At 40.2% G+C, this 25,201-nt stretch overlaps 1 protein-coding gene across 2 annotated transcripts in view; it reads left to right on the forward strand.

Moving 5' to 3' along the window:
* CWC22 (CWC22 spliceosome associated protein) overlaps window positions 1-25,201 on the forward strand; it is a 97,815-nt gene that overhangs the window by 64,434 nt on the left and 8,180 nt on the right. Inside the window, exons 12-16 of one of the 2 annotated variants that reach the window (XM_078603944.1) lie at window positions 10,554-10,631; window positions 11,254-11,406; window positions 21,406-21,533; window positions 22,669-22,770; window positions 23,109-23,359. In XM_078603944.1, coding sequence (XP_078460070.1) covers window positions 10,554-10,631; window positions 11,254-11,406; window positions 21,406-21,533; window positions 22,669-22,770; window positions 23,109-23,359 — 712 coding nt within the window. Of the gene's footprint in view, window positions 1-10,553; window positions 10,632-11,253; window positions 11,407-21,405; window positions 21,538-22,668; window positions 22,771-23,108; window positions 23,360-25,201 lie in introns of those variants that run through there. The other variant, XM_078603945.1, reaches the window with a different exon arrangement.

Here is a 25,201-nt window from a genome sequence, read left to right on the forward strand (position 1 = left end):
TGGTCCTCAGCCCAGTTGCCAGCATGAGTGCATACAAAAACATCGTGAGATTAAACTTGGGTATTAACTTAACCTCCATCCCAGCTTAAATAGACGCTCCAAGCCTGGGGTGTATCATTCAGACTGTCTTCTCGACAGACCTGTTCTTCACCTGAGGACGGCTGCTTGCGTTGTGACCAACCATGCATTCAATTTGCATTCACAATATAGATGAGAAATCAGAGTATACAAAGGGAGGAGATGTGAGACTTTGATTATAAGCTCCACACAGCACATCAAAGGATTAAGAGAAAAACATGTTATTCTGATTGGTATGCAAGGAATAAAATCATGTCCAAATACAATGTATGAGAAACTAGATGAGCAACAGAAAAAGTTACACACTGGTCCGTCAAAGGAATGACTTTTCTCCGCACAAAAGAGAGAATAGCATGTCGTCTAGAAATCTTGATTCTCACAAAAGTTTATATTTTAAGCATCGTTTGCATTTTCTGGCATTTCTGCAAAAGTACCCAAATCCATTAAGAGAAGAAATGCCTTTTAATAAAAGGAGACTAAACGATGTCGCACATTTCGATTTAAAGCTTTCGTGACTGCAGGGATTCATCTTCTTGGTTCTTTCGGTAAAATCACGTAGAAGGGAAATAATAAAATAATAAAAATGAAACATAATAAAATCAAATAAAACGATGGTTTATTTTTATTATTTTATTATTTCCACTCTACGTGACTTTACCGAAAGAACCAAGAAGATGAATCCCTGCAGTCACGTAAGCTTTACATCGAAATTTAACTTAACCTGCCTATACACATTTGTTCGCAATTAGGCAATATTGGCTTGACAGCCATGCAATGAAATATTTCTCGAGCAGGAGAACGTGTGGCAGAAGTGCACAATTAGTGCGTGAGTAAAAAAAAAACGGTCACTTGAAAGCGGGAAAAAATATACCAAAAAACATCCACAAAATATACATCAAATATACACAAAATACACAACGTATACACAGCATATACACAACTCATACACAAACATTCACAAAGTAAAGAGAGCTCGAACTTATTTGGGTAACATGTTCACCACAATGTTTTATATTTTATAATATCACAAATTAAGAGTGTCTGAATTGTGCACCAAGTTGATTTGTTAGAAATTCATGAGAAAGACGTCCTATTCTCTGTGTTAATCTACAGTTGTATTTGTTTTTAAACAACTTTTGCAGGGTTAGTTGTATGGTCATAATTCTGTGCTGCAATACATATGCTTTTATTTAGCTTTTTTTAAAGTTTAGGAATGTGTTTCTTTTTTACAGCAGTCTGAGTTGTACTACCCAATTAATCAAACAAATATATTATTTATCTTAATATTGTCTGACCACTTATTGAGTTGGAGACTGCTTATGTGTGAAGATATTCGTCATCAAAATCATCATTAGTCCTGAACACCTGCCTAAGCTATTGCACGATGCAATAATCCGTCTAGCTCCTGTACACACGCAGGGTTCCATCACTACATCTCCACGGTAGACACTCTTGGGATGATCCCTCCTTTGCAACTCCATCAATAGCCTCCACCACCGGCCATCAACTCATCTACCAACAAGTTTCATGCCCCAAACCCACTTATTGTTCTTAAGGTGATGTCTCTAATCTGCCTATGTTCTCCGACGCATGTTTTCTTTTTACACGCTTTTATTTAACTCACTTCTTCGTCTGTTGTATCCTCAAAAAAGAAATCTTGTAACTCAATTTTTACACACGTCCCAATGTGCTATCGACTGCAAACTTGAAATAGCTGCCATACTAATGACAACACTATATTCTATCATAAAAAATCCAAAACATATATTTTTCAAAATTTTACACGCTTTTATTTAACTTACTGTGTGTCTTGTCGTATTCAAAAATCTTGTAACTTAATTTCAACCGTATTCCCAACGTCTTATCGACTGCAAACTTCGTATAGGTGTGTCATACTGATGACAATACTATATTCTATCATTAAAAATTAATATTTTTAAACAATCATTTTTAACGGCTGTAATTGTCCACGCTCAACTAACGTTGCCTGTAAATCACCACGTGGTCCCTTACGTCAGGGAGGGGAGGGGCGATGGGGGAAGGGGGCAGGGGGAGGGGCAGCTCGGACAGTACATTTCATTAAAGCGTGTTTAAAAAAAAGTATTTTAAAATATTTTATTACGTGTGATTCTAAGCATGCACCTGTCCATGCTACCACCTTCACCACTGCCCTAGCGATACATACTCTGATGTGTTTTTTTAATTGCATCCCTTGAGTTTGTATTTTCACTTGCTTAGCAAACTACTTTTAGAACTGCTTTTAACGAACTTATTTTCGTGTTTATTTGTCCTTCCCCTGCACCTCTGATTAGCATGGGTGTCTACGTACGGTGTGAAAGAAGTTCTACATACATAAAAACGATTTATACTTCATTTAGATCTCGAACCACAATATTCCACCTTTATTAAGTTATGAAATAATTTCCTGCAGTTCTTTCTCTATATCCATTAAGTCGAATCACCCTGCAGCAATTTTCAGACGGTCACCACATAGCGCGCTTTTAGATCCGCTTCTGCGGCCACCTGGAACGCTCTTCCTTCCGATAATAGGAAGCCACTGGAGCTATGCACTTTTAAATCTAGATTGAAAAGTAATTTATTGTTCTTCCCCTGCACCCGATTAGCATGGTTGGCTACGTACAGTGCGAAAGAAGATCAACATACATACATACAGAAAAGCATACAAATAAAAGTGATCTAATAAAAATGTTATATAAGTAGAAATGTATTTAAAATAAATATCAAACAGACAATACAACTGATAACGCCACGGATGCTATAATATGGCACGAAAATATGACAATCATAATTTTTGTACATTAGTCTTTGTGGGTGACTTCAGAGATTGAAATACAGCTGAAAATGTACGGATAGCAGTTCTTTAAAAGTCGTGCCATGCATTAATGAATAAAATTGTCATTTTGTAGAGTTTTAAGCCATCATTTAATATGAGCTTTGATCTTGGGTTGGCTAATAGCCACGTGGCCAACCCGCATGGCTATCACGTGTGGTCTGCTAAACTAAGTTTGGATATTGCTGCTCCATCCCGGCAATTAATCTGCATGGGGAAAAGCCTCAGCCTGCTTTCTTGGGTATGTTATAGAGCTGGAAATTGACGCTCAGTGAGTGACAGAATCCATTACAAGTGTGAAAATTTGATTCTGGATTGAGCTGTCTGCTTGCAGCTGGGCTCCGCCAAAACACGTGTTAACCCGTTCTTAAAGCAACTTGTTATTTACCTGCTGAGTTTTTCCATTGCAGGTTTGGTGTGAACAGTAATGTATTGCATCATATTAGATTGTGGAAAGTATGTTACTTGCAAAAACATTTCTGACCATATCTAGGTAGCTGTGGTGATGTATGGAATAACACAGTATAATTTCCATCACACTAATACACCAAAACAACTATTATATGACCTGGTGTTTCGTGGAGATTTTACATTGTTTCATACTAAGGTACAGCCTGAATGAAAAAAAATGAAAAAGAAACCTTAAAGAAACGCCATGTTACATGTCCCTTTTAATGGCCAAAATAAATGTCCTTTGTTAGAAAGAAAACGTAAGATATGTTTACAAATTATAACTGCTTGCGTTTCAGATCCTCCTAAAAAATCCTCAATATAAATATCTCCACAAGCAAGATAGGCAACCTATGTTTGGTTTCCTGACCAGACATAGAATACATATGGGGTGTTTTGTGTGAGGCACGATGAGCATTAACATTTAAATGCCACTGCCCCACCATCTGTGACAGTATGCTAATCAGTTATAATCATCCTTTAAAGGCCCATTTTATAACAATGCTGAATTAAAAATGGTTGCATCAGCAAATCTTTGTTACGACGGTCCTCAGTTGTGATGAGAAATGTGCTTGCTCTGATGCAATCATTAAGAAGTTTAAAATTAAATGTCAAAGTAGTATTTTCACGTGAGAATGTGAATCCTAATTTTGTTATTTTTGTAAAGGATGCGCTTCTTTCAAGGAGCAAACTTCCTCTCCACTCATTTCCAATTATTCAATAAAACGTGTGGCGAAACTATATTTAACACGTAGGTTTTCGCGACCAATATTATCCATAATACATTTTTTTGGGGTTCGATTGCGTAAATATAAATGTGTCGTTAAACCCGCCACGGCCCGACACAGCCAATTAGTAAGGTTTGTCACAGTAACAGAACATGCCTTATTTATTGGCTGTGTCGGGTGGTGGCGGGTTTAACAACATTATATTCTTGGTTCTTTCGGTAAAGTCACGTAGAAGGGAAACACAAGCAATCATCATCAGGTGTGAAAACAACAACAAGAAAATGTTCTTGCTGTGAAAACAACGGCAAGAAAAATGTATTGCCGTTTTCACACCTGATGATGATTGCTTGTGTTGCAATCGAAACGTGAGAATTTTATTTTTTTATTTTATTTTATTATTTCCCTTCTACGTGACTTTACCGAAATAACCAAGAATATGAATCCCTGCAGTCACGAAAGCTTTAAATCGAGACATTATTATATTTACGCTATTTAACCCATTAAAGCTGTATTATGCAAAACTACATTGTCCAACATGAGAATACAATTTTTACACGTTTGTTTATGTATGTATATATTTGTCTATATGCCTATGATGTTGCGTTTAGGAAACCACAATAGAAATAGTTCATCAACTTAACTCCTCATAAACTATGCTTAAATGTATCATAATTTATTATCGTGTTTATTCAATATTTCTTAGTTCATTGTTTGTAATGTCCAATATTACCGAATATCAGATGGCCAATTTTGGCTTTATTTTATGCATTTATTTCACCTTTCTAATCTGAAATGTAATTATCATATTGTGTATATGTATGTATGTATGCATATTGAACTTATTTCGCATCGCGCGTAGCCAACCGTGCTATAATCGGATTTGCTGTGAATATCCTGGATGACAGCGTATCTCCTTGCCTGACTCCTCTGCTGGGTATACAACGAATCCATGGATTTCTATTTCCAGTATTCCGATTTTTTTCTCTTTGGTTGGGATAATGATAAATATGAGCAAAATGAAATTTGTTTACAACTTTTCAGAGTAAAAAAAAAATCGTTGTAGGAGGAACACAAGACTATGTATGTCTCTTTCTAGGAAAAATACCAAAGGGGTGGTACTCCAAGATCAATGATGAAATAGAGGCGAGCAAGTGCAGGTTGGAGTGCTTTTGGAAAAATGTAACATACTAATAAAAAAACACAACATTGTGGCTGAAGAGGAAGTCATTAAAGCAATGGATATAATGCATTATGAAAAATGGAGTGAAAAAACGAGAACACTAAATAGTAAGTAGAAGAGTAGCCGACTACATGAAGAAGCATGGGTGGCGAGTGCATGTAATTACACTGAGAGACAGAAAAAGAAACGCATGGTTCAGAGAACAAACACAAATCCAAGACATCGGAGTGACTGTGAGGAAAAGTAAGTGGGCTAGGGCAGGACAGATCACTTGAAGGGTTGATGGGACGATGGACAAGACAGTTAATCAAGGTTGCCAACCGGGGGGGGAGGGATCATGCCCCAGAGGTTGACCGTCGCAGAGATGGATTGATGACATCGGTTTATATGCAGGAGGGACATGGATTGTGGCATCGCAGCACCACAAGGAGTGACAACGATGCCAAATATTGCCAATATTTGCCAATTAATGAATCATATTCTTGGTTCTTTCGGTAAAAGTCACGTAGAAGGGAAATAATACAATAATAAATATATATTATATTTGTATATTTTTTTATAAACATTTTTATAAAATTCTTTTATTATTTCCCTTCTACGGGACTTTACCGATTGAACCAAGAATATGAATCTCTGCAGTCACGAAGGCTTTAAATAAATACAAAATTATGAATCGTGTAACATTTTGTAACATATTCTTGGTTCTTTCGGTAAAGTCACATAGAAGGGAAATAATAAAAAATAATAAAAATATAAAACAATAAAATTCTCACGACGTTTCGACTGCAGCACAAGCAATCATCATCAGGTGTGAAATCCACAGCAAGAACCAAGAATATGAATCCCTGCAGTCACGAAAGCTTTCCATCAAAATTGTGTAACATGTTTGCCTTATAATGATCTTTGCACAGTGATTCGTCGCTGTTGCTGTTTTATTGTCAGAGTCGCTGTTGCAAGCTCACGTGTGCAGATACATTTTTTGGTAAATGTTGTATTCGTAACAACAATGAACTCATCGTTTCACATGCATGTGCAAATGATACCATTACATCAGCCGAATATCAGTTTCCAACAGGCATACGTTTGAATTTCTGGTTAGAGAAAGTATAGCATTTTGACCCAGCAACTATCTGAAACCGTGCGTAGTTTCACACATCTGGTTAGTTGTTACATCTCACTATGTGAACTATCCTTCCACATAGAATATTATTTCACTCTGACCAGGTGACTTATCGTAGGCACGAGGATCCACACTTTAGTTCACCACAATCGATCGACACATTTACTGTTGCTTCTTCCAAAGTTTGAAACGCTTACTTTTGTCGAAACATAAATGGAGCTAATTTTATCCGGCTGCCAATTTTGGGGTGTGAAATTATCATGATTAGTTGAGAAATTGTATTGTGCACGATATGAGCCAGGTTGCATTGGAACGCTAATAATAGGTATTGCATTGTTAGACTTTCAGTGGGCATGGTTACTCACGTTCAGGCCACATATTGCAAACTATATACGGCATTATATTGCAACGTATAAAGAATTATGGTTTTTATAACTGAGGGGTTTAAGGGAAAATCATTAGTTGCACAACCAGCACTGCGTTGTTTATAATTTCATTAACGCTCTTATTTTTCTCTGAAGATACATTGTGCGGTGAATTCTTGTAAAGCTCAGCACTTAAAAATTTAAAGAAGGCCATCTGTGTCAATAGTAAAACACACCTGTAGTCATTATACTTAACATGCACATACCATATGCTGTGTGAAACGAGGATTAATCTTTCTTAGCAATAGCCTCTCATTATTATTCATGAGCAAACTGAATGGAATGTGTGCTTCATAATTGACCACGCTCCCCAGTTAAAATGTTGTCTCTTACATTTAGAAGCAGCTGCTGTATATATAATGAATCCAGTGATATTCACATCTGGAATTATTTTCGCATTCTATTGATTGCAGTTTTGCAATTTGTTGCGTTTTTTTCTACTCATGTCTGGACTAAGTATGTCCATTTAAGGTGTGTTATTATTCTGGTGTGGTAGCACGATGGTTAGCACATTTCACTTTGAACCTGCCGACCGGAATTTAATTCCCAGCCTTCCGTGAATATCAGTGGTGAGTGATATTTGATCTCGCCCTGTGGATTCATGACATAGAGCTGAAATAATGTTTAATTATTCTCACGTGTTATTTGTGAGTTGGGCTTGCTACACATGATTATTAACTTAACCATGAGCTTGTACAAGGGCCACATTTGGGATAGTTTGGAAACTGACATCACAGGGTTTCGCCTGATATCCTTTAAAGATCTATTTAAAATAACTATTTGACTGTGCTGTCCTCCGCAGCAAAGATGAGAGAGGGGCTCACTCGGCAAATATTTTTTTTTCCGAATACCACTGCAAAAGCTCAGCCAGGCTTGATAGAATTCAGTGCAAAATGGCGTTTTGCACAGGCATTGGTTTTGGCAGATGCCCAACAAATCTCCTACATATGAGGCCCATGTTTTACCTCGGTCTGGCGATTGTTACTTGAACTAGTGAACACAATTAAATTGGCTGTATGGCTTAATGTGTGTGACAAGTGTATGTGTCTAAGTGCCTTCTACGTATGGTTTTATTTGCTAAAATATTTCGACAAGAAACATTTTTGACAATTGTTCCTTGAACGTTGTGTCTCTGAATTCGATTGGGGTCCGTCTTGCTTGCAGTAAGCACGGCATGCCAGAGCCTTGGAATATACCGCAATTGAACTGCGAAGCCGTGAGCAAAGCCCCCCCATGGCTTTCCCATCGACAAATGCCAAATCCTGTCAGGTCCAAAGCCACGACAGCTTTTTCTGAGCAAGATAATTTGTGACTTGCTCTCACCACAAGTAATCTCTGCAAGGCTGTGCATGTTTGGTAGAATTTGAGCAATCAAATGCAAATGTCATAACTTATAAAAAAAAATGCACTTTTATAGAAGTGTTGGCAATTTCGATGGGTGTCTGTAGCCACCATTATTTGCTAGACCGTTTCAGATAAGATGGATCTACGGAGAAAGCTAGTGACCCTGATACGGGCACATTTGGCAGTGGCATGTGGAGGGCTTGTAGGAGATGGACAGGAAACGCTATATCCGCACTCAATGGCCTCATTCCAACCATTCCCAACTTTGTGCCTTCAAGTTTGACTACTTTTTGATAGAGAATGTTCCTATATTTTCACACATTTGGGCCATAATAAAACTGTCCGTCAGATGTAGGTCAGCCAATTCTTTTTTTCCTATCGCATTTTTGGGGAAAATTTTTCGACGGGAGGGAATTGCTTTTAACAAATTTTATTTTGCAAAGTCGTACATGGTTTTGTTTGATGTTTGTTCATTATTCACCTGCATGTTTCGAAGCCTTTGACCAAGTCACCCTCAATGCACTTGGTCTCGTCAGATATTGGAAGCTGAGCAGGGTTGAGCCTGGATAATGCTTGGTTGGGTGAACACAACAGGTTGTTATAGGCTGCTGTTGGGCTTAAGTGTTGGGAACCAAAGGACAGTGCAGCAAATTCCATTGATGTACTGCACTCTATGCTCTAATATTTATGCTTTCCGCCTTAAACCTTCACTTAACAGCGTGTTGGAGTGTGGTCAAATAACTCGACCCTCATGGTTATTGATGGGTCCTAATCCAGCAGCAGAATAACAGAGCACTTCACACATGCATATTTGTAAAAAAATGTTCTCGTTACCAAAAAAAACAAACCTAGTTTTAGAAAGAAACAGAAGGAAATAATGTCACGTAAAAAAAGCAATGAAAATATAAATGTTCAAAACGATTATTTATTTATTTCCCCGTTTCAAATTGTTATTTTTAACAGTAAAATGGGTAATGCATAATTATGTTGTTTCTATGTATTGCTTGTGGCTAATTTTTTTTAAACCCAATGAAGCTATACCAGAGCATAGTACATTCTGATATTTAGAGAGACCTTCAAAAACACATGTCCTTATTTTGTTCTCTCAATAGTCTGTATTCACATGCGGTTTTTGTTCCACACAAAGAAAATTCAGTAAATGGGAACAGCACTTGCAGTCGGCTCAGTGGATGAAGTTTAAAATCGTCCAATTTGGGAAATGCTGTCGATTTGCTTCGTCCTAGAAGCCACAATTTTCACCCTTTGATGGTGCCTTTAGAGCAGTCTGCCCATTTTTTGATTTCCTGAGAATTCTCAAAGCGTAGGTAAATCTTAGTAATTTGTAAGGTGTTGTTTCCACTGACTAAAATTGTGCACATTCATTCAGTGGTGGGTTTTGATTATAATTGCATTGAGTCATTTTTGTTATGCATCTTTTTGTGCCGAGTTATTTACTCTGAATTATTGTTCTTTATTGTGCTGCACTGGTGCTTTTTATGAGTTTAGTGTTAAAGGGTTTGGCCTTGCAATGTTGACACTGTTTCTCATACCAATTTGCGTCGAATTTTTATTACAATTCCAACCAATTTGTATATATGTTTTAATCATAAGGCCATTCATCCTTTTCTTGTACACTTTGTATGATTTGTCTGAGATATACATAGCACTTAAACCAATCCTAAAATGAAATGTTGAATTGTGTAATGTTGGAAAAGTCAACATTTCTCTTACCTTCCCGTCTGTGCACTTACGCATGCTTTTTTAATGCTTGGAGACCTACAGGCAATATCAAAATGCACATACTCGTGTGGCATGACCAGCATAGTTGATCAGGAAGGCTTCTTTTTGCATTTCCAATCCGCTGGCGATGTGATAATGCATCCGGTTGGCAGCCACCCGAGGCAGTCTGCTTATTTACCCGTGTTGATTTTAATCCTATGAGAAGGCCAGTGCTGTGTGCCATTCTTGGTAAAAGGTGGCAATGGCAATAAAAGGAGGCATGCACATCTATTTTTAACATCTATTTTTCGTTTTTGTTGCTTTTCTTTCACACAAAATGTTCTTTGTTGTTCTCAAATATCATTGTAGAAATCTGCACTGTACGGTATTTGATTCTGGGCATGTGGAGGATATGTAATTTGTGGTTCTGAGAAATGCGTTTAAAAAAAAAGAGGAATTTGTTGCAGAAAATAACTTTGTGTGCTACACTTGACATTTTGAATGGGTGCGTGTCTATGGTATGTGCCTGTGAGCATGGCACTGTGAAGGCACAGTGTTTACAACGCTGTTCCAAATGGTTATTCGCTGGCAATTCGATTTGACGTCTATGAATGCTGATGAAAGTTGTTTTTGTTACTCTTTTAATCTGTGGCTGCAGAAGGAGTTATGCAACATGATTCTGGACTGCTGCGCTCAACAGAGGACATACGAAAAGTTTTTTGGCCTTCTGGCAGGTGTAAGGGATACATCTACACTCGTTTTGTTCCATCTTAATTGCATACAGCACAGTTTCCATTGCAAAATGTTGTTATTTTATTGTCTTAATGGGCTCTCATTTAGTTACAGAGTTTTGTCTGTCGTAAAATAATTGCTGGTGTAATTGGAAGCATGCTGGACTTTAAATATAGAGGTCACCGGTTTGATCTCCCCCGGCACGCCAGTTGAAACAATGGGCAGGTATTTTAAATTTTTCTGCCTCTGTCCACGGAGCAATATAAATAGATACACCACATTCAGTCAATCGGCAGGTTGTGTGTGGTGGGATAAAGTGTAGGAACTCTCCCACCCCTTCCAGGAGGTTTGGCCAGCAAGGTAGAGTCGGCAAAAATACCCTTTACAGGGCCTATCGATAGTTCCCTTAAGTGGAGGCCCTTTTGCCAGCAGTGGCATGAGCAAACGATTGCAAGGCTGCACCTTTTTACCTTTTACGACCTCATAACAATTATCCATTTTTTTGCGTTGTGCTTTTTATGAAACTCAATACAATCCGAATATTTTGTTCAAAAAAAGGCGTTTTACCTTTTCCTTTTGATTGCGCTTTACCCCTCACATAATTGTCACGCATTTCTTGGTTTCAGAGATTTTCCCTTCTGAAGAAGGAGTACATGGAGAGCTACGAGGCTCTGTTCAGGGAGCAGTACGAGGCGATCCACCGGCTGGAGACGAATAAACTCCGCAACGTGGCCAAGCTCTTTGCCCACCTGCTGTTCACCGACTCCATACCGTGGAGCGTAAGTGCCTTGCCGCACTTATTAGCAGTCCGGGGGCAGGCAGCGATTGCCATGCCACTTTGTTATTTGTCACACAGATTGGGTATGTGCTCCGTAATCAAGCCAACATCTGCTATTGTGCGCTGAGACTTAATGTTTTGGCGGGGAGTTCACGAGCTTATACATTATAGAGTTTGCACTTCAAAAGGCTACGTTGCACAGTAAAAAAACTTGAAAACAAGTGTATGAAAGTCTCCATGGCTAAAGTCAGATCTGACACTTAAGCCCATATTAGGTCGCATTGTGTTATAGAAAAGAAGCACTTTTTTAGTGAGATTTGATGCGTAGGTTGTTACTCAATCTGGCCAGTGCAGTCGCTGGAATATCAGAAAATGCTTTATTGCTTTATGGGGTTTCACAATTTTCAAATGCATTGGAAGCAGCAGCCTGGTTAACACAGATGCATATATGCCTGCTAGGGATTGACAACATTTTGAGTGCGTCATGTGGCCTGCATTCAGTATTTGTTTTAAGTGTCATCGTGTAAAACAAATCCTAGTTAATGTTATTCACAGATTTCAACAGAGTACGCTGATGATACATCTTATTAATAGAACAGGCTTAGTTTACTTCTGTAATAATTTACGCAATATAAACTGCTCTAAATCAAGAGCCAGCGATATAAAACGCTGCTTAATTTAATTCCTAATGGGGAACGACAAAGCTTAGTAATGAAATAAGTTTCAACAATGTTATTTCTTTTAAAATCATGTTAGGTGGCATAGAAAATAAATCTTTACGAATGTAAAACCCATATTAAAAAAGGCTATAAATGCACCAAAACTCTACAAGAGTTATTCAGTAATAATTTAAATTCACTAGGTCTTAACTTCTTCCGTCAAATAAGACAGCTTCATTGTCTGCTATATTACTCGCCATTACATTTAAATTATTATATCTACTCTCCTAATGTCTCCTTTGAAATGTCCATAATTCTATGGCTGAGCATGAGACGCAGGTTTTAAAGAGCAGAGGTGTTAAGGAGTGTTTTTGGTCAATGTTGATTTTAAGAAATCTAAGATATTTTTTGCATGTATCAGGCACATTTTATGAATGTAAGTACTAATTGTACCATGTTAGCTAATTGATACATTGCGTGTATTGAACTTTAAATGGCCTGGCATAGAATTCATGAAATTAAATTTTTATTGAAAAGTGGATTACTATCAAGGATAATATCAGTATATTAAAAGCTATGATGAGTGTCAAACAGTTTTGAGCATTTGAAATATCACGCATCTTTGTACATTTACTACTTACATTCATAAAATGTGACTGGCTACATACAAAAAATATCTTAGATTTCTTAAAATCAACATTGACCAACACTCCTTAACACCTCTGCTCTTTAAAACCTGGTTCTCATGCTCAGCCATAGAATTATGGACATTTCAAAGGAGACATTAGGAGAGTAGATGTAATAATTTAAATGTAATGGCGAGTAATATAGCAGACAATGAAGCTGTCTTATTTGGAGACAGAAGTTAAGACCCAGTGAATTTAAATTATTACTGAATAACTCTTGTAGAGTTTTGGTATATTCATATCCTTTTTAAGATGGGTTTTACATTCGTAAAGATTTATTTTCTATGCCACCTAACATGATTTTAAAAGAAATAACATTAACTTGTTGAAACTTATTTAATTCCTAAGCTTTGTCGTTCCCCATTAGGAATTAAATTAAGCAGTTATTTATATCGTTGGCTCTTGATTGAGGGCAGTTTATATTGAGTAAATGATTACAGAAGTATACTAAGCCTGTTCTATTGATAAGATTTCAATTATTGTGTTATTTACATGCCCTGCAGGTAACACTCTTGCACAGATACATTGTAAAGCTTCAAAGAATAAAAAAAAAACATTATTCAGCCTTCGCACATGGGACCGCTAAGGAGCGATTGATCCATTCAACCTTCCTACGGGAACGTAAATTTTCGAGGATAGATCGCTAAGCCGCCCAGTTCTGCGACTGATGGAGCGTCGCACGATTGAGTTTATATTTCAAGCGGTTGGGAAACAACGCGACGAAAAATCGGGATTCCCTCGAGAAAGTGGGAAACTGGCAGTTGCCTAGAAAAGCTAGTCACAAGGTGGTGTACGGATTTTTCCTGCGTATCGGTGTGGATCCGCGCAGTGTGGCGGCAGTGCATTGGTCGGTGACGAGGCCTATTTCAGAGTGGACGTTAAAGATCCCCGGGACATCGTTCCTAGGAGTAGGTCGTTGTGTGCCGGCGTCAGGGTTAAAAAAAATGTATTTTCGACCATGTCGTATGACTCATGTTGGACAATACATAGCAATCGTATAGCCGCCGACTGGCAGACTAATGCCCCCCCCCCCCCCCCGTACATTCTTGATTAGACTATCTTGGACTATATCTTGAGTTGTCACCTGGTTAAACAAAATATACTTGAAAAGTGGAGTTCGGCTAAAGAGCAAAAACCACCAGGTGCCACAGTCACTGCGGGAGGCAACTGCTGGTCATCCTCCACGCTTCGCACTGATGGGCCGTGGTTTTGTTCGCTGTGCATCCCCCTGACTTCTTTTGTCACTCGTGACGGCGCTAATTTAACGGCCCTGCCTTCCAATTAGGAGCTGTTGCATGTGATGATTTATTTTAGCCTTCCATTAGTGATAGCACTCGAATAGACTTGTGGGGGTTTATTGCTTGTTAGTAAACCTACGGGTTTTTTTTTATGTCACTGAAAGGGTTACTGTTAAGGCCCGAATTGAAATATTTATTTACGGCTGGAAAACATGAAAGGGTGCTCTTAATACGGTGGCATACATTAGAAGTGAAATGGAGACTATAAAGCTAGGAGAATTGGCTGCTTTTGAGATAAAAGACTGCGGTATTCCTTAGAGACTCAATTTAACCTAAATCCAACAGTTTTAGTTTTTTTACATATTGAGCCTGTTAAATTAAGCAGAACAATATTGAGAAGGGGATTTTTTTTTATGAGCAGGTCATAAATCATATGTTTTGTTGCTGCACACGGACGACAGTCACATTACTCAATTGTGCACACTCACAACATGGCTGCCGCAAGCAACACAGTGCAGTCAACATGCACACCACACGTGCACACCACACGTGCACACCACACGTGCACACCACACGTGCACACCACACGTGCACACCACACGTGCACACCACACGTGCACACCACACGTGCACACCACACGTGCACACCACACGTGCACACCACACGTGCACACCACACGTGCACACCACACGTGCACACCACACGTGCACACCACACGTGCACACCACACGTGCACACCACACGTGCACACCACACGTGCACACCACACGTGCACACCACACGTGCACACCACACGTGCACACCACACGTGCACACCACACCACATGTGCAGATGACACATGCACACCACACTTGCAGATGACACATGCACATCACACGTGCAGATGACACATGCACATCATACATACAGATGACACGTGAACAGCATACATGCATATGACAGATGCACAGCACACATGCAGATGACATGCAAAGCACAGGTGCAGATGACGCATGCACAGCACGCATGTAGATGACATGCACAGCACGCATGCACATGACACATGCACATGACACATGCACATGACACATGCACATCATACATGCAGATGACAGATGCACGGCACACATGCAGATGACACGCAAACTGCATATATGCAGATGACGTGAAAAACATATGTGCACAGCACACATGCACAGCACACATTTACAGATGACACATATATATATTTGAAATACATAGGCAGTAAATATATCTTTCTTTATTGGACAGTTGTTGAAATTTATAAAAAAATAAGATAATAATACATTTCTTGAATCAGTATTACGAGTAAAACAAGTTTTCTTCATTATTACATACATGGTAATGCATACGTAAACAGGTTATTGTTACATTGATACCGTATCAGGGATGAAAGAACTCCATAAAATATATTCCGACTATGTGAGCATCCATGCACATTAACTTTCTTGAACTTCAAACGGCGCACCTAGAGTAAACCAATCATCGACGCTTTTCAAAAATACGAGTGACCGTTTGAATATTTGTATGAATATAAATGTGACCGCATTTCAATTCTGTACAAAATGGAGAGGACATATGCATTGAGGTAATTCAAATGGCATTTATTTTTCTTTATGTATTCCATTTATTTTTTTAGACAGGGAGAGAATGAGGAGTAGAAGGGGTTACTGGCAAGGGAGGAAAGGGAAACGGTCAGTTTAACACGTAGGCTTTCGCGACCAATATCATCCATAATAGGGTTTTTTTTTGGGTGAGATGGTGTTGCACATAACAATTTATTATCTGTGGTGACCGTTCAATTCCACAATATATTGTACATTATGGTAAATGTCGTATATCTCACACCTGCTTGGATTACATCCACCAATTACATACATACATTTAAAAATAAATCGATGTGTTCGTGCACGATTCAATGGCATGTGTTGTGAGCTTAAAACAATTCATTTAAATCAATCCATCATCACCATTCGTTGTCACGTCTATTGTAAAGGTGCAATGAAAACTCTTCAATGAAGAGACGATGTTCACTATCGACTTGAACAGGTGAAGGATCTCAACAGTTTGTACAACCAGTAGGAAGGAAATTCCAGACAGCAGTGACAACATGAGAGAAGAAGTGACCCTCCCTATCACCAAAGGTTGACTGGGGTTTTTTTTGGCAGAAGATTGCTGCAGCAGAGAGGAAAGTGGAGGTTAATAGAGAGTCAGATGAGAAGGGATACGTAGGTTTGGGGGCGGATCAGTGGAGCATGAACGTTGCGAGGGCATTCTTAGAATGAAGGGATCTTAGGATCAAGGGGATGTGGCCTTGTTTACTGATGCAGGTGAGGAGTCTTGCAAAGGCATTCTGGGGCAATTGGAGTTTGGAGGTGAAGGATTTTTGGGAGGCCGTGAAGCAGCAGAGCATTACACTAGTCCAGTCGAGATATGAAGATGTCGATACGGGTTTCGGCAGAATATGGTGCGAGAAAGTGTTTAATGCAGGAGGTGTATTGTGCTTTGCAGACAAGAGAGTAGTTCTAGATTTGAAGTTTTCGTGACTGCAAGGATCCATACTCTTTGGTTCTTTTGGTAAAGTCACGTAGGTGAAAATAAAATTAATGAAATAAAATTAACATGTCTTGCAGAGTTGAGAAATGTGGGAGGAGAATAATGGCTCGGGACCCTTGCCTCCAAATGTTCAGGCACTTTGCCAGCTTCATGGCAAAGTTTAAGAGAAACACACACTTCAGCTCTTATCGTTATTGAGCTTGGACCTCTTGCTTATGAGGACTCCTCCTTTAGGTATTGCCAATGTTTAGCCAGGGTGAGTTTCAACCATAATCGGGAGATTCGGCAACGTCAAAGCGAAGTGCGAGCGTTTACGTTGTAATGGGGTCTATGGTTGTAAGAGTGTCGTCAGCATAGAAATTGCTTGTGAACGTTGAAGTTGGAGGTGATCTTTTTCTTTGTAGGTGGTAAATTGAGATGCGGAACAGACTTAGGATGGAACCTTGTGGAATGCTGTAGCGAAAAAATACTATGTGGTTGCATGGAAACATAGTAGGACCTGAGTAGGAAGTACAGTGTAAGCGAACTGAATAGGAGGAATTTTCTGAAAATTCGTACATACTTTTAAAGGTAGTCAAAAAGCTCATCGTGGGTGCTGTCAAAAGCAACTGTGAGGTCTAATAGAACAAGGAGGGATTGAGATCTGCAGTTCGATAAGAGGTGGACATCATTTTCCATGCTCAGTTTGGCAGTCTCAGCCAAAGGGGCCTTTTTAGTGGCATCTGTTTTTTTTTATATGAAGTGACGTCTTTCAAATCACAATAGCCTGGTCACCTGAGATTGATTCCTGACCATGGCTAACATCAGTGGCGAAGTGATATCAGAACCGATCCTGGCCTCGCCCTCCCAGTCTCCTTTCACCAACGTTGCAAAATGTGCCTAACATGTGCACAGGGCTTTCATCCAGCAGTTGATTGACAGAGGGGCTGATACAATTTCGGTGCATATTTTCATTAACAATTAAGGTGTTTCACGTGCTCTTGTAAAGGTATTGATACTTTGTCCTGGTGATTAATGAGTTTGCCCTGGAACATGGGCATTCCAATTCACAATTAACACGACGTTTATGGAAACGATTGACGTGTTTTACGCGAGGCATTACTGCAGCCTGCTATCGGCTGAGCATTACAGTCACTTGCAAAATAACAGATTCGGTGAGGAACTACTTAAAAGACATGACATGCTTGTTAAAACAGAGAACATTTTATTCAGGAGACTAATTTACACGTAATATATCATTGGTGAACTAATTGTGTGGTTTGTCCCTTATTTTATAAAATCCCTCAATCTGCTGTTTACTCTTACTGTTTTCTATTCGTTAAATATAAGCAAAGCATAAGTAATATATTTTTCAAGCAGACAGCATTGTCAATTATTTTTTAATGAAACTGTCGCAAAACACTCGGGGATCATAATTGATCATTAGCACCTAAGAGATTGAGTAGGTAGACGATACAGGTATGTTAGCTAGGACCTTGACTTTAGGGCATTGCACATTTTGGCATTTAGCTACTAAGGCTCAACAATGTAGTGGGTGGGCTTTACATAAACAAAGTTGTCAGTGGTTCGAGGTGGATTTCATGTACCTTTGCAGGTACGTATGTTGAACTTCTTTCGCACCGTAGATAGCCAACCATGCTCATCGGGGGTGCAGGGGAAAGACAACAAACTAAACACAGCTCTAAATGAAATGAGATTTTAAAAGCGCATAGCTCCAGTGGCTTCCTAACATCGGAAGAAAGAGCGTTCCAGACGGACGCAGAAGCGCGTCTGAAAGCGCGCGATGCAGTGACCGTCTTTGTTCAGTGGCCGGCCAAAAGCCGCTGTGAATATGACCGGAGTTCATGAGATGGTTAATGCTCCTTGATGAGATCAGGAAGATATTGTGGTTCATTTGTGGCAAGAATTGTTTGTGTCATGAGTACGACCTTATAACGTATTCATTTGGCAACTTGAAGCCAATGCAGCTTGGCGAGCACTGGATGGTCGAAGCTTGCAGTACCCTATGGGAACCTCATTTGCCAGTAAAATATGATAATTGGTTTTTTACCCTTCTATCTGGCAACAAAACTGACACCTTTTTACAAGGAGTCATGTTTGCATAGACCGCAATACCTGCAGTCATACAAACAAAAGAACATAACTCTGATAATGTGCACTGTCCTTGAAGTTGATTGGTCCACACCCGAGACAGCTTTCCTTAGAGCCTAGTCTCACATGGGTTGGACCAGATGACGCCAAAAGGCACACAACTCAAAGACAATGCACCATCAGAGTATGACAGCTCGGGGCAAGCATCTACACTATGGGAACCTCATTTGCCAGTAAAAATATGATGATTGTTTTTTTACCCTTCTATATGGCAACTTGCAGTACCCGTCGCAACAAGTGCCAGAGAATATCGTACACGCTGCAGCTTGGTAATGTTTTTGCCAGAAGTCCCGTAGAGTAGTGAGTTGCATTAATTGAGCCTTGTAGATACTTTGCTAGATGCCACCGTATTGGCTATGTCACTACTCAATAGTGGTCAAATGTGTCCTAGAGCCCTGATATGAAAATTTCATATCGGGGCTATTCACAGGTGTCAGGAGAAAGTGAAACATATGATGGTAATAGAAGACTGTATTGAGGTAGTAACGTGCATTAACACAGCATGTAGTGGGAAGGACATCAACAGGCATATTATATTAGTAGGGCAGGTTATTGATGTGGTATATAAACTTTTGAAAGAATAGAGATGTCGGCTTGAGTGATAAAACATGGATGTGTGCGTTTGGAGTAATGGGTTTCCTCTTGTGTGGGGGAGAGATGCGTGGATTTAACAAGCGACAAGAGGGAAATGCTTTTCACCTTTGAGCACAGTGCATGAAGGGGGGAATGCTTAAAATGTCATGGCAAGAATCGTGGTAAGCAACTGGAAAGTTAAATATAAGACATGGCACAAAAGAATTGAGATGGTATCATAAAGAGCAGTTTGAATCACTTGTGCATTGCCGAGACTTGTGGTGGAGTGCGGCTCCCATAGTTCTGCAATCAAGAAGACCTGAAGCCAGATTGTGAGATACTACAAAATCAGTTATCAGAGGTCTGATGTAGGCTTTGCAACTGCTTTAAAAAATATCAGAATAAAAGAAGCAATGTGGCTGACCCCGTGACCTTCGGGCGCTGCAGTGACAAGATATTATATCCCTTGCCTGGTATACAGGAGGTTGTGGGTTCGATCCCAACCTTGGCACCTGTATATTTGGAGTTTGCATGTTCTTCTTGTGGTCGCGTGGATTTTTCCACCGGTTTTTTCCTCCATGTTTAGAAATATGTGTTTAGATTATTTGGATGCTAAACATTTCTACATGATAAACAACTTAGTGGAGCTATCATTTGTGGCCAGGTCGCTTCTGAAAACGAGCTATTTTAGCTCAGTGGGCCTTAGCTGGCAAAATAACAAAAAATGTCAGTTTTGATCTTGACCAAAGCTTTTCTCCTCGTTCACATGCTCGCTCGCTTGCGATACCTTCTCATTTCCCCCCCTACCTTTGATCATTAAATGTTAAACTTCTTAAATCTCTTTTTTCCCCGACGCTAAATGGAATGTCATTAAGATTGACTGCTCTTTGTTCATTTAAAACAAGGTTAATGGAAATAACTATTTTGATACTCGCAGGAGTTTGATGGAGAAAGGCTCTCCTTGAGAAATGTCGGCTTTGATATTTGCAATTTCTTTTTTTAGTAAGCATTACAATAACAACACTCAGACAATTGTTGCCTTTGTTACAAGACTATTCATATTTTTTCAGTGTTGGCAATTATTTCGATGGGTTGTAATTGTCAGCAGGGTTATTGAATCATTGGGGGGATCTTTGTTTATTTGGGCGACTTTCTTCGGTTTTGTCACCAGCAGCAAAAGGATATGATGCGCTTTCAGATGCCTTTCTGCGCCATGCACTTTTAAATCTAGATTGAAAAACTCATTTCTTTACAACTGCTTTTGTTGGCAATTATTTTATCCGTCTGAACAACTGCCAAAATCGCTGTCCGTGGTGCTGACGTTAAGAAAAAACCGCCACTTTTTTCAAATTTTCTTGCTGCGTTTTTCACACCTGATGATGATTGCTTGTGTTGCAGTCGAAACGTCGTGAGAATTTTATATTTTTATTATTTTATTGTTTCCCTTCTACGTGACTTCACCGAAAGAACCAATAATATTATATAACCGCTTTTGTGTTTAGTTTGTTGTACTTCCCCCGCACCTCCGATTATCACAGTTGGCTACGTGTGGTGCGGAAGAAGTTCAACAATTGTACATACGTGCGGCGGGGGGGAAAAGTGTTGGTACCATTATATTTTCTCACTAGGAATGGGAAATCCGATTACCTAAGTTATCAATTACTCGACTAATCTGATAACAGGAAAATAATTGGGGGGGGGAAATCTCACTTCTGTTCCTATACGGTGCCACTGGATGAGAGGTAATGGGCTAGTCTTGTTGATGTTATCAATATCATCTGTATCACGCTGGGCATGGCTGTTTGATAGGAGGCACGATGTTGTCCGGCAGCACCTAGGCAATCGACCACAAAAAAAGTTGAAAAAAATCACTATTTTTTGTATATTCATTAACTTAATCGGCTAATCATCCAAACTAACGTAACATATCTGGCGGGTAAAGAGTAGGCCAAACTATTCTCAATGTAAAGGCTCCGTGCCTACACTTGTATAAGTGCTCTTTTCAAATGTCCGCTGGCAATGTCAACGGCAGTGGATAGACAAATGGTGTTGATAATGATAGTTGACAAAACCAGTAACATTTTGTTTTGATGGCGGCTTATCAACCCATTTCTCTTCGTCTGTTTTTCCTGCAGGTGCTGGAGTCTGTGGTTCTCAGTGAAGACACCACCACATCCTCCAGCCGTATTTTTGTCAAGATCCTTTTTCAAGAGCTTTGCGAATACATGGGACTTCCACGCCTCAACACGCGCTTAAAGGACGAGTGAGTGATCACTGCGAGATATATGAACTGCAGTATGAAAGTACTAGACCAATAAATCCTGTTCATAGACAGTGGATGCGTAATCTAGATTTGAAGTTTTTTTTTAATCCCTCTAGCAGTGCCCCACTCCCCCTACCCCACACCCCCCTCTTTATCTTTCCTCCCTGGCTCCTCCCCCCTCTCTAACCTACATAGCCTCTTGTCACAGCAGCCCTTTTGCCCACTTCAGCAATTGTTTCTTGCTGTGATTGTCCCACCTGATGACGGGCGCTTGTGTTGCGCCCGAAACGTCGTGATTTAATTTATTTTATATTATACCTACGTGACTTTACCGAAAGAACCGAAATAGTATGGAGTGGATGCGTAGTTCACTTTGGCTGTGATAAGTTCTTTGCCTTGGGTTTCCCAGCTTCACATGTGCAATCGATTTACACTGTAAAATTTGCTGTATACTGTGCAGTATATTAATTAGTGTTGCCACGTGTTCAATTGTAATGGGATTGAAAATCTAACACGGTAAATGTGTGTATTTAACCGAAGCTACAGTCGTGAGTACATCTGTGCTGTGAAGTCGTGGGGTATTTCGGTCTTCGCTTCTGTTGATGCTTGTCGATTTAAATTGAGCGTGATTGCACACTGAATTGATTCCTTGTCGCTACTGGAGATATATATAAATCTCCACAAGACAAAACATAGATCTGACACACTAATATACAGCTTGCTTGTATTGCACAGCAATATTCATAATAAATATTTTTTTTGTTAATATTCAACCGATAAACAGTGGCAATTTTTACACTAGTAGTAATAGGTTTTTAACCTTTCAACTGGTACAAAAACTGACACCTTTATACAAGGCATCATGTTTGCAATAACCACAACACAAGCAGTCAAAATGCAAACAAAAAGAAACAACTCTGATGATGATACACTCTTAAAGAAAAAAACCCAAGTATCATGTAAAACTGTAAGATGTAAAAACGTGTTTTCATTTAGGTGCAACACTTGGGTAAACCAAAGAGGTGGGGGAGCATTTTACAATCGGCGCGTATTGATTAGGCGCGCGTGTTGGATTGGTTTGTTGTACTTTCGTCCGAACTGTGTTAATGGATTGCGACCTCTCATTTCCCCACAGAACACTGCAGCCGTTCTTTGAAGGGCTCTTTCCACGGGACAACCCACGCAACACCAGATTCGCCATCAATTTCTTCACCTCCATTGGGCTCGGGGGTCTCACGTAGGTCCTTCTGAATTTCGCACCTCCTGCTTTGACCTCCAGATGCGCGCGTGGTTGCGAGGCTGCCAAGCCGCCTCGCGCGCCCGGCCCCATTTAGTAATATAGTGCATCCAGCTGGCTTGCGCTGCACGTCGGGAGGCAGAAAATTGGCCTAATAGATCACATCGCTATGTGCGGAATGTTTGCTTCGGCGTGGCGAGTAAAATTGAGAACGGCGAGAATTTTCTTCGATGCTCTTCTTGGGGATGAATATCGATCGGTGTTGCCTTCGAAGTGTTTCATTCACCGCGCAGACACCGAGTCGTGTTTATTTCGACGTGTCTCTTCTCTTCTTACAGCGACGAGCTGCGAGACCATTTGAAGATCGCCCCCAAGCTGATCATGGCCCAGCGCCAGGAGGTCGAGTCCGACACCTCGTCCTCTTCGTCCTCTTCATCCTCGGACGAGACGGACGATACGGACGACGATTCTGACTCGTCATCTGACGACGACGTCGACTCGTCTTCCGGCTCGGGCAGTTCCGGCAGCAGCGAGAGCACCGGCTCGGCGGACTCTTCCAGCGAAGAGGAAAGCAGCAGCAGTGACTCAGGTGCAGAGCGGAACCGGCCACGGCTTAACCCCTTTCCCGATCCTAGACGTCGTGCAAGTTGCAGGGTGTGGGTGGGTCCCGTTCGCCGCTGAATCTCTGAACACGCGAGCGGTTCAGGGTTAATGTTATTTATAGAGGCGCGGTAGCACCGTTGTTGTTAAATGACGTTGTCGCTCACCGCAAAGAACCGTAGCGGACACGACTGCCGCACTCTACGATGGCTGAAGCCAAAACTGTGCCACCACGCCCTCCCGCATGCCCTTTTACTTCCGATTTCCGCTCGGATTCGGTTCCGTCATCAGAATGTAGTCGGAAAGAAAAAAAACGGATGACGTACACGTACATCGTTGCAACGCGAAAGGGTTAAAACATCGCACTTTCACTGCCACACGTGCCCCCCCCCCTCCACCACGGGAAGGTTTTTGGTGAAGTGTCGCAGTGGCGGTTCTCTCGTGGGACATTATTTGTGAAAGGCAGCTGGGATAGGCCCAGTGCGGTCTACACCAGTGAGTTACCAGAGCACACGTCGGCAAACGTTGAGGACTGCGTGACATTGCGGGCCTTTTTTTGCATCCGTGTCGAACGTGAAATGTGAAATGTGCAACCGAGAAATAAAAATGTATGATGATAACCACCTCGAGGTAAAAATGGTAATTGCCTTTCGTCGTGTTAAATAAAAGGGCATTAATTACAACCTATCTACGTGACTTTACCGAAAGACCCAAGAATATGAATTCCTGCAGCCACGAAAGCTTTGAGTCAAGATTTAAAAACAAATATGTTTTAGTAATTATTTCCACGTGAGGAAAGACTTGAGGGAATACATTCGTGTTATTGCTATAAAAATGCTTGGCTAATAGTATTTGCTATACTCATTTTGATTGGTTGCATTGCATTAGGCCATCATGAAAGAGGTGCTACCATTTACTGTTACTAGTTGCACATGGAAGCAGTTACACGCAATGCACATGATGAATGGGTTTTAAATTGCATGGCATTTAAGTAGGATGTGCAGCTCTTTTTAACAGTGGGAGCAGCTGTTGTGGTGTGTTTTGTACGTAAAAAATAACAGCAAGAAACACTTTCACAGACAATAATGACTCCTAACTTTTGTAAGGCTTTTTTTTTCCCTTATGTCCCATATGCCAAGCAGTGCGTTCTTACATTCAGTCATCGAAAGTGCTGGCTTCTTTATATCAAAAGCTCTTATTACGTGTGCCCTTCTGAAATCTTCAGTCTGGCTGCATATTTTAAGCAAATTCTCAACAATGTGGAATACATCAATATTCTGTATAAAAAAAAATACAGAACCATATTAATAATGTGTTACATAGAATTTAAAGTGGACTAGTTTCGTAAAAGATATATATCTATGCTTTTGCGCTCAAGTGTGGGTGAACTCGCCCAGCAAGCTTTTATTTTAGAACAGTTTGAAGACCGCAACTTAGATGGAGACAGTTAAATGTTATTCGTTGCTTGTCAGTGCGGCAGCAGTTGATAAACGGCGACCCGCCAAAAAACCTACAGCGTTGCAGCCTTGTTGCTGTTTTTTTTTTGCGAGCGGCGATGTTCCGGTGGTGCGAATGGGGAAACGTTGGCCACGGCTCAGCTAAGCTTTAACAAAAAAAAAAGCCAGTATAGGTTTATCAAATGGCAGCACAAACAATATTTACGTCCTCGTAAAGGAAATGCTGAGTTTGCCCTCGAGGTTCTTCAAAGCAGATTTACTCTTTCTGTCGTAAGTCATTGAGCAGCGAATGACCCTTTTCCCCCTCACTGGGGGCCAGTGACAAACATGGCACTTGGCCACTCCACAGACCCCTGAGCCCTACACGTGCATAT

This window comes from Lampetra planeri, chromosome 21 (genome assembly GCF_965212315.1).
Source record: "Lampetra planeri chromosome 21, kcLamPlan1.2.h2, whole genome shotgun sequence".
Classification (NCBI taxonomy): Eukaryota; Metazoa; Chordata; class Hyperoartia; order Petromyzontiformes; family Petromyzontidae; genus Lampetra; species Lampetra planeri.